The sequence below is a fragment of the Micromesistius poutassou genome, assembly GCF_964030765.1.
Source record: "Micromesistius poutassou genome assembly, chromosome: 22".
In the NCBI taxonomy this organism is placed as follows: Eukaryota; Metazoa; Chordata; class Actinopteri; order Gadiformes; family Gadidae; genus Micromesistius; species Micromesistius poutassou.
In genome coordinates, this window is record NC_140292.1 from 11,956,619 (window position 1) to 11,967,227 (window position 10,609).

General features: G+C 45.5%; 1 protein-coding gene across 1 annotated transcript; it reads left to right on the plus strand.

Annotated features, from left to right (window-relative positions):
* The first annotated feature begins 1,394 nt into the window (after positions 1-1,394).
* On the plus strand, positions 1,395-2,620 carry tmem141 (transmembrane protein 141). The gene is made up of 5 exons (XM_084486691.1): positions 1,395-1,533; positions 1,714-1,780; positions 1,898-1,981; positions 2,069-2,179; positions 2,400-2,620. Exons 1-5 carry the CDS (start codon positions 1,480-1,482, stop codon positions 2,459-2,461), a joined length of 378 nt encoding a protein of 125 aa, XP_084342817.1. The 5' UTR covers positions 1,395-1,479; the 3' UTR covers positions 2,462-2,620.
* The last annotated feature ends 7,989 nt before the right edge of the window (positions 2,621-10,609 follow it).

The window sequence follows — 10,609 nt, forward strand, 5'->3', positions numbered from 1 at the left end:
CTTTCATACAACCATGTATGTTTTGGTTGTCGTGTTAACAGGTTGAACACTGCGCAATGTTAAGAGTTTGTTCTTGGTGTGGATGAGGAGTAATTGGTTAATTAGAGAATCTTTATTGTTTTAACTATATAAGCACTAATCAGAAGAGTAACAGTATGTGAAAGGAATTATGGTTGGGAATAGCGCATCATTTGTTGACTGTAAAATGCTCAAATAAAAAAGTAAAGTTTGATTTGTTTATAAGTGCTACTGTCACTGAATTGAACGCGATGTCAACAGACCCATTCCACGGAGGTGCCGTCGAAGGACAAGCATCCCACTAACTATGGGTGTGCTCGTTCTATGTTCCAGGGGTCTTAAAGCCTTTATAGTCTCCTGCCCGGGCCCTGGTGTACAAAGGACCCATCATAATCATTTAGATGACAGTGTTCTTCCCAGGATGACATCTCTGTTAAAGGGTGGATTGGATTTCATCTGAATGACGTGAATGAGGAAGTTGGCTCTGCGATTTATAAATCGTGAAAGGATGCAATTAATTTATTAATCCAGTTACAAATCGTTAACTCCGCAATTACTATATTCTTATTGTTTTGAATAATACAGTATGCACAACATAATTTTGTCATAATCCTACCAATCCGGCCGTAGGTTGGTAGTAGCTTAACCTTCATTTGGAGTGGTAAAACGGGGAAGAGGAGTACACATGACAATTAAATGTGACTGAATGGTCCTGTGGCATGTAGGCCTACAACTGGCATGTGATTTTACCTTCACAGCATCTACCAACTACTGCCTCTTAGTTAAGCCTAGTTTAATTTTTATCTTCCATTATATCAAATATAAGGCATGTTCTAATATTGTGATTTAGATACAGCGCCCAGTGGTGCGGTGATCCACAGAGAGAAACAAGAGAGGGTGGGATCTACCTGGTGAAGAGTCTGGAGGTTCAGATGGAGGACTATATTTATATTTTATATTTAGTATGGGGGCCGTTTGTAAACTTTTGCTGCTGAAAAACGTGCGTCACTTGTTCCAGATTTAGCTCGAGCATTGCTCCATTTTTCCCGGACATGGCAAATTAACACTTCTCCAAACTGCACTGCAATCCTCATGTCACTTTTTCACATACCTCGACATCCTCAATCTAAATCTACATTTTATATCTAAATCTAAATCCTAAATCCAGAGCCTTATAGTCTTTTTCTTCCGTGATTTCATATAATGCATTTCCATGTTCATTTTAATAAATCCAACATTGAGCTTCCCAATGATCCCAAAACTTTATCTTATCGCAAACTACCTCCAGGCCACTGCGCGTCGCTCCGCGTCCCCGCTGCGTCTCCTCCTCTTTTCGTCTTTTGTGTTCATGTTCGTTGTTGGCGTCATGCGGAAGAGGAGCCTTTCATAACATTACTTTTGTTTGCCCTATGGTTTGGTCGAGCCGCATATATTTTCAAAGACTTTGCAACGACAGGCTAAATGGTTAATATTGGACTGAGGAGAGTAGACGATGCCCTGGCTGCTAAACACCCTGTGGGTATATTGGTTCTGATTAGGTTACTTTTATTCGAGGACAGGGATGTAATGCTAGACAACAAATTAGTAAACAACTGATCAGTCCTTACTGCACAATCATGCTTTTCAGCAACTGTACAGCCTTAATAATGACCAGTAAGGATATGATGTTGACATGTTGTTTTTTGTAATTATCAGGGTCTTCAACAATATGCTGCTTGTCAGTCGTCAGCCTTCATGAAGGGCACTGGGACGTTTCTCTTAGGTAATGTTGACACCATAATGGGCCTCGAATGGGACTATTGACCACAGACGTATCGTCATTACACATTGGCATTTTCATTTTGAAAAATAACGTCTGACCTGTCATGTATAATTCCAGGTACTGCTGGGTTTTTTGTTCTTCAAAAAGCTTTACAAAATAGGCTTCCGTATGCACTTCAGTGGAACCTGCTCATTTCATTTGGTAAGAAATGCATGAAAAACGTCCGGTCAGGTATTGATTACATAGATAGTATTTTTTCTTCAGAGGTCTATCCCCTTCTGCCCCCAGTGGCCTCGTCTGTGGGCAGCTACGCAGTGACGCGCTGGGAGACCAGGAAATGCACTGAGCTGTGGTTGCTGTTGGAAAAAGGAGAAATTCCAGACCCATCTCCGCCAAAAGGTGAGTACATGGTTACAAACCTGTTTGTTGAACAGTTGTTGTTAATAGTTTTATACATTTTTTTAAAAGTTTGCCTCAGATCTGTCTTCAGTTAATTAATATAAAAGGATGCTGTCAGTGCTGAAATGTGTTCTTTGTGAAATCCCGTCCATCTGTCCATGTTAATGAAGGCCTATCAATGATGTCATTCTCAAACTCATTCTCAACTTTTTAATTTTAGTTCTTAACTTGGAGGAACCAGCTGCACCGAAAAAGACTTCATATGGAGATGTGATGGAATAGCATTGAAAATGTTTTTTTTTGTATATAAAAATGGCCATGTATATTCATGAATTGCAAAGTTATATTTAACTTGGGCTTTGGTAAATCTATGTACCTGCAATACTGCCTTTTGATGGTTGATTTAATTGTAACTAAAGAAGTAAACAAAATTGGACTGAACCTTTCGTAATGTTATGTTTAATGGTGTTCATTTATACAATTCATTGTGTATTATCAATGTGAGTTGGTTTAAAGGTCCCATGGCATGAACATTTCACTTTATGAGGTTTTCTAACATTAATATGAGTTCCCCTAGCCTGCCTATGGTCCCCCAGTGGCTAGAAATGGTGTTAGGTGTAAAATGAGCACTAGGTATCCTGCTCCGCCTTTGAAAAAATGAAAGCTCAGATGCCCCGATTTGGTATTTGGCCCCATATGTCGTCATATGGGGCCAGGTTACCTCCCCTTTCTCTGCTTGGCCCGCCCAGAGAATTTGGCCCGCCAATGAGACAATGAGCTACGACCGTGCGAGCACCACATGTGTATGTGTGTGAATACACAAACTGTAACGCAAGTGTTGTACACAGTGGTGGCTGGTGATAAAAATAGTTGGTGGGGCGCAGTAATAGACGGTGGGCTCCTCCCCCTGAAAATGTTGAATTTGGTATATTTGATTTCCTGTATTCTGGTGCATTTTGGGGATGGCCACTACCTATTACCTACCTACTATTCATTCAGATTCATAGCCTACATCCTGACTTGCAGGGCCTGGACAAGCTTACCCATTGTTGTTATTCTGATATTGCGGCAAATCATGATCACTGTCCTATAGCGTCCATTTTTTGTGAGTCTCAATTTCTATTTCAAATGCAGTTAGAAATATGGGACAGTTGCTTTATTTTGTTTACATGCTACAGGCTGAAAGACTAAATTAATAGCCTATGTAACTTACTTGCTCCTTTTAAGTATAACATTGTTTTGGGAGTCCAATTCCTCCACTGAAATGGGTGGAAAATGCTTTTACAACTCTCTGCTAGTATAGACAGTAATAGACAGCAAAAAGTTTGCGAACTCACATATGGTGCATTTCCACTGACGGGCACGCTTTGGACCCAGCACGCCTCAGCCCAGTAGTGAGGGTGCCGTTTGACCCAGCTCAGTTACGGCTCACATTTCCACCACCGTCTGTACCCTTATGGTAGGGCGGGGTTTAAACTGTCAGTACCCTTATGGTGGGCGGGGTTTAAACTGTCAGTACCCTTATGGTGGGCGGGGTTTAAGCCGACCGTACCCTTATGGTGGGCGGGGTTTAAGCGGTCAGTACCCTTATGGTGGGCAGGGTTTAAACCGACAGTACCCTTATGGTGGGCGGGGTTTAAGCCCACAGTACCCTTATGGTGGGCGGGGTTTAAGCAGGACGGCGATAGCCATGGCAGCTACATAAGCATCGTGACCTCATAGCAGCCCGACACAGTGTAGCCTGCTAATAAAAGAAGAACACGACACAATAAACAAAGAGCAACAATGCTGGACGTCTAACTTTTGCGCAACATTTTCTTCAATAAACAAAGCTTTCGCTGTTGTCCAGAAATACCTCGCGGGTACTGTGTTTGTTTGTTATTATCCCCCTGTCGCACGGAAGGGACGATTCTGTCGACCAATCAACGGACGGCGTGTGTAGCTCAAACTTGCTGGCACCCTTTCGGGCGTCTCAGTACCCCAACGGAGGAGTACTGCGAGATGAGTACGGCTCAATACGGCTCAGTCCGGGTCACGGCCACTTTTGGCGGTGGAAACGCGACCCGTGCCGCACCTTTGCAGACTGAACCGACCCGCACCCTGCGGTGGAAATGCGCCAATAGACTTCCTCGTGTCCGGCGCCCCTGACTTGGAAGTGGGCTTTATCTCCAATGACCAATTGAAGTTCAGACGCATTTAAATGGTTGCTGGCAGTGGCAAGTATGGTCTATCACACAATTAAACGAGTAGGCCTATAAACGCTGTGTATTTTTGTTGATTTATTTTGTATTTTGTGCATGCCCGTAGCCAGCCATTCTGAAGCAGGCAGGGCGATTCTAAATGAGCCAAATACCCGAGACAGGACCAATAGTCAACATGTCGGTGTCAACCACTCTATTTCATCCTAGACAACCCAGAGTGGGAGCTCAAAAGTGCTAAATACCGGAATTGTCCTTTAAACACCTTTAAACAAACTACCTTACTTTCTCATAACTAAACACAAAATGCTAAATCCTACAATTCTCTTGCAAAAACACACTTTGCCCTCAAAACAGTGTTAACTCTTTTTATATATATATTCTTTTCAAATGACAAACATCAATAATCAACAAACATCAACAATCATATTAGTTGACATTTCTTAGCACCCATTGAACACTGGTGTGCAGAATAGAAAACACTATAGTATGAATGGAAAACACTATATGAATATGCTTCAACAGGATGAAAACGGGATTAAATTAAAGAGATAATAGAAAATAGGCAATAAACAAAACAACTAGGCTGCATCTTGCCTTCGGTCCCTGGCTGGTCACTGGACCTCATCCACGTCGCAGGCCATGTTCTCCTGGCCAAGCAGCGGGGGAAGAATTGCCTACATGGCGACACACTTTTTGGTATCACTGGCACCCCGCTCACCTGGTTTAAGTCATATCTCACAGCTAGGCAACAGTTTGTCTCCATAGGTAATTTCAGGTCCCCCAGCTCACCCCTCTCACATGGCGTTCTCCAGGGTTCTGTCCTGGGTCCCCTGCTCTTCGTCGGTCATGTACATCCTCCCCCTTGGTCACATCTTACATCAGCATGGTTTGAACTTTCACTGCTATGCTGACGACACACAGGTTTATATTCACAGTAAGCCCTCCCACACACTCCCCCCCCCCCCCCCCCTCTGGTCACCTGCCTTAATGCCATCAGCAACTGGATGACACAGAACTTTGTAAAACTCAACCATGACAAAACAGAAGCCATTCTCATTGCTCAAACATTCTCAGTTAGCCATTCCCGGCTTCTTCACCACCGCTACCTCTAAAGTTAAAAACCTTGGTGTCATTATTGATTCCACCCTCTCATTTGACAGCCACATAAAAAAACATCACCAAAACAGCTTTCTTTCACCTCAAAAGCATTTCCAAACTCCGCCCCTCACTTAACCCCACCACTGCTGAGACTCTTGCTGCCACTGCTGACTTATTCATGCATTCATAACATCCAGATTAGACTACTGTAATGCCCTACTCTTTGGTGTCTCAGCAAAGCTACTAAACAGACTACAATATGTACAAAATTCCGCTGCAAGAGTTCTCACCCTCACCAGGCCCTGGCAACATATCAGCCCCATCCTCCATCAACTACACTGGCTCCCTGTGCAATACCGTATTCAATTTTAAATCATTCTCCTCGTCACAAAGCATAAAATAATCTTGCATCTTCCTATCTTTCTAACCTCCTGACCCCATACCAACCAACCAGCATGTTACGCTCCGCTGAAGCCCACCTCCTTTCCACCCCCACTACCCGTCTCCGCACCATGGGTGACAGGGCATTTAGCATGGCAGGTCCAAAACTCTGGAACTCCCTCCCTCTGCACTGCGTCAAAGCACTTCGCTGTCCACTTTAAAATCTCTGCTCAAAACTCACCTATTCACTCTGGCTTTCCCCTCCTACTCCTTACGCCCCCCCCCTCTTTCTTTCCATGTATCTTTTTCATTGTTTAACTTACTGATTAGCTGTTTTGTTTTTTCTATTTTAGTATGTTTTAGTATGTATAACTGAGTGTTCAGTGTCTATATTGTTTATATTGTCCCTGTTTGATGTTTAATGCTATTTTTATCATTACTTGTACAGTGTCCTTGGGTGATATGAAAGGTGCTTTAAGTAAAATTGTATTATTATTATTATTATGGCGCATGAAGCCTTGACAGGCATCATCGCCACATGCGTCCTCCATGGCTTTCAGCAGTGGGATCCGTGTCTGCGGATTCCTCTCGTACACCTTCCATCTCCAGGCAGAGAGAAAGTCCTCAGTTGGAGGAAGGGAGAGTATGGAGGGAGATGCAGGACAGACATTTCAGGATGGCCCCTGAACCGGTCACGGACCAGAGCCCCTGAACCAGTCACTGACCAGAGCCCCTGAACCGGTCACGGACCAGAGCCCCTGAACCGGTCACTGACCAGAGCCCCTGAACCGGTCACTGACCAGAGCCCCTGAACCGGTCACTGACCAGAGCCCCTGAACCGGTCACTGACCAGAGCCCCTGAACCGGTCACTGACCAGAGCCCCTGAACCGGTCACGGACCAGAGCCCCTGAACCGGTCACTGACCAGAGCCCCTGAACCGGTCACTGACCAGAGCCCCTGAACCGGTCACGGACCAGAGCCCCTGAACCGGTCACTGACCAGAGCCCCTGAACCGGTCACTGACCAGAGCCCCTGAACCGGTCACTGACCAGAGCCCCTGAACCGGTCACTGACCAGAGCCCCTGAACCGGTCACGGACCAGAGCCCCTGAACCGGTCACGGACCAGAGCCCCTGAACCGGTCACTGACCAGAGCCCCTGAACCGGTCACTGACCAGAGCCCCTGAACCGGTCACGGACCAGAGCCCCTGAACCGGTCACGGACCAGAGCCCCTGAACCGGTCACTGACCAGAGCCCCTGAACCGGTCACGGACCAGAGCCCCTGAACCGGTCACGGACCAGAGCCCCTGAACCGGTCACGGACCAGAGCCCCTGAACCGGTCACGGACCAGAGCAGCCCGGTGGAAACTGACCCAGACAACAACAAACCTGATCACCTCTGTGTCATTCATCTGCTCTGGTTGAACAACCATGTTGTAGAGTGTCCAGGAATGCAATTAGAAGGGCAGTGTTGTAGGGGCCCAGGGTGGCATGGTGATGGAGGACACCGTGGTGGTTGATGGCAGCACACATTGTTAAGTTCCCTCCGCGCTGGCCAGGGACTTCAGTGATAGCACGCTCGCCGATTACATTTCTGCCCCGGCGCCTTCTTTTTACAAGGTTGAACCCCGCTTCATCAATGAATATAAATTCATGCAGGTCTGCTTCTGCAGCTAGGTCAAGAAATCTCTGAAACAGACAGCACGACAATATCATACACCAAGAGTGGTCAAGTGGTATTGTTAAACATACAGACTTACTTGCACAGTCATGGCGAATTTCCTTGATTCTGTCGGTGTTCCTGTCAAAAGGAACCCTGTACACCTGCCTCATCCTCATGGAATTGCGTTGGATAAACGCACTGTTGATATATTTTGGAATAAGTGTTGGTCTGCAATGATTGCATCTTGGATTTGTCCGAGGGTTATGACATTGTTCACCAGTACCATGTTGACTACTGCAGTCTCTGCTCATCTGTGTGGAGTCTTCCTCTCCCACCACGTTATGGTTATCTTGCAGTTCTGCAAAAGATACAAATAGATACAAATAAACAAATATACAATATACAAATTTCAAGGTCTAATTGAATACTGTATTGATATGTAGTACTACAGTAAGGTGAGTAGGTTTCTTACCTATGCTAATTTCTGAAAGTCTGAATTATTGAGGCAACCAAGAAGCGACTCAAGTTGGGTTGGACCCTCTGGCTTTGCATAACCGCAATCTGATTGGCCGACAGACGCGTCGCTTCCCGAAAAGTTTAACATTTCTCAACTTTTGATGCCAGCCACAGAGCCGACTTGACGGACGGACCCACAATGCATTTCGAGAGCGCCCCATGCAAAGTCAATGGCCGTGTCCCAATTCAGGGGCTGCATTTGAAGACCGCTTACGTCAAAGCGGCGCGTCAAGTGCTGTCCCATTTCGAAGGGTCCTTCGAATGTGTCCGAGATATGCAGCCTTCGTTTCCCGGATTTGAAGGACCCACCGGGTGGATCCTTTATGGCCCAACGTATTTTTTTTTCTTAAACCCCCTGCTGCCGGCCGGCTTTTTGACATATCCATGTGGGGTTGCATCACAAAGACCATTTCATTGGACAGCCCTTTGCTCGTGAAAACATGGCCAACGTAGCTGATTTGGTTCAGCCCGAACCTGCACTTGAGGGGTTAAGCTTTAGGTTTACCTCTCTGGCACGGTTGAGCACCTTCCTCAGGTTGGCGTTGTGCTCTTCAACGTCTTTTCCTCCAATGATGATGTCATCAACGATGATTGCAGAGGGATATCCAGCAAAGATCTGTTCCATGAACAGCTGGAACACTTCTCTGGCAGAATTTAGTCCAAATGGCATTCTTTTAAATCTGTAGAGACCAAACAGAGTACTGAAAGTGGTTAACATGGAAGAATTGTGATCGAGTGAGGTCTGCCTCAGGAGCTTTTAGCGTCCAGTACTGAAAACACAGTGGCTTATGACATGAGTTCAGCAACTTCTTCCACAGTACGCATAGGGTGGTGTGGTCTTTTCAAAGCAGTATTCAAGTCTCTTGGGTTGATGCATATTCTTATCTCTTGCTTGTCTTTTCTTTAGTGGCGACCATGGGTGACTGCCTAGTCTGTGGGCTCGGAAACAGGAATGATAATGCCTAATTCTTGCATCCTTTCCAGCTCGGCTTTGACTCTGTCTTGCATGGCCATTGGAATGCGATGTGCAGGACGAACAACAAGTTTCACATCAGGGTCAATAGTTATTGAGTAGGTCATGGGTAGCTTTCCAAGCTTATCAGAGAAGAGATTGCTGTATTCTGTTTGGATCTCATGAGACAAATCATCATCAGCTGGGCTTAACTGATGAGCTGCTTTACTGAAGGAAACTAGTCCCACCTGCCTGCATGCTCGTAGCCCTAGCAGTGGTAAAACATCCTCTTCAACAATGTACAACGGTAGTGTGTGGATCTGTCCTTCTAGGTGGCAGTGCAGTCTGACCATGCCGACAGTTTTAATTTTGCTTCCACCATAAACAAGATTAGTAGATTTAAAGGTTTTTTTCAACAGTCTTGTGTTTACATGACACTCAAATTAATTATTGGGTTAGTCAGACTATGATTGGATTATTAAGATGCATGTATACACCTTAGTCAGACTAAAATCGAATCGGGTTTCTCATAGTCGGATTAAGACCCCTAGATTATTAGATTGATAGTTGCATTAAGCGTGCATGTATATGTCCAATTCGATTGGAATAGGATTTTTTTTCGCATGCTCGAGATCTTTTCTTGGGGTTGTGAGCCGGGAGCGTGCATGCATTCAGTGCAGGTTGAAGTACACACTACTCTTCAATTTCATCCAAGGCTGAATTAAAAGTATATGTTTTTCTAAATGTTGCTCATCAACGAGGTTGTAGTAACTTCAATCTTTATTCATTCATTGCGCCGACGCCGAACTGACGGGGATATTCTGATATTATGAATCTTACAGACTGCGTCGGGTACTTTCCCGACTCTCGGGTACTTCCACAACAAGTAAAGACGCCTAGTGGGGTTTATCTCGCCCATGGGGGAGAAGGAATTGGGGGAAAGGAACTTTGGCTTTGACTGTCTGAAGTCCAGATTGAACCGAACATGGAGGAGAAAGGGATTGTTGCCGTATGCGGACTCCCGCTGGAGGGGCTCAGCCGGAGGAGCTCCGCCGCTGGAGCAGCTCCGCCGCTGGAGCAGCTCCGCCGCTGGAGGAGCCCCTCCGCCGGCTTGCCTTGCTTGTTATTGTTGAATCAGATCTTAGATTATTGGAGGTGATCCACAAAAGCCTATATGGGCGGAACAATGGGATGTCGGATGTTTTTTAAATAAAGGGACGTCGGACTATTGGGCTGGAGGACCAATGGGAATTTTTCGGGTTATTGAGAGGTCGGAACAATGGAGCGTTGGAGTAATGACATGGACCCCAACTGACAGCTGTCTGCTGAAACATCTTTCTCGAATGCCGCCTGAGTTTGTTGTTGCTGGTGACGTAAAGAGGTCAGCCGGTGGCTCTATTACCACTAGTTGAAATGGGTACAGCGCCACCTATCGTACCGGGGCATGACACGCTTCGGCCAATGAATCGATTTACTCACCGCCATGTTTACCCGGACAATTGCAGTTGTCCAATTGAGGAGCATAGTTGAACTATGGCTGTAATCGGATTAAGCGGTGCATGTAAACGTACTGGGTTACTTTAGTTCTGTAATTAGTGGCAGATTAGCTGTGATTAAA

Coding starts and splice junctions, on each gene's coding strand:
- tmem141 (XM_084486691.1), top strand. CDS start 1,480: ATGGTTAATATTGGACTGAGGAGAGTAGACGATGCCCTGGCTGCTAAA. Junction 1,534..1,713: donor CCCTGGCTGCTAAACACCCT/GTGGGTATATTG, acceptor TGTAATTATCAG/GGTCTTCAACAATATGCTGC. Junction 1,781..1,897: donor CACTGGGACGTTTCTCTTAG/GTAATGTTGACA, acceptor GTATAATTCCAG/GTACTGCTGGGTTTTTTGTT.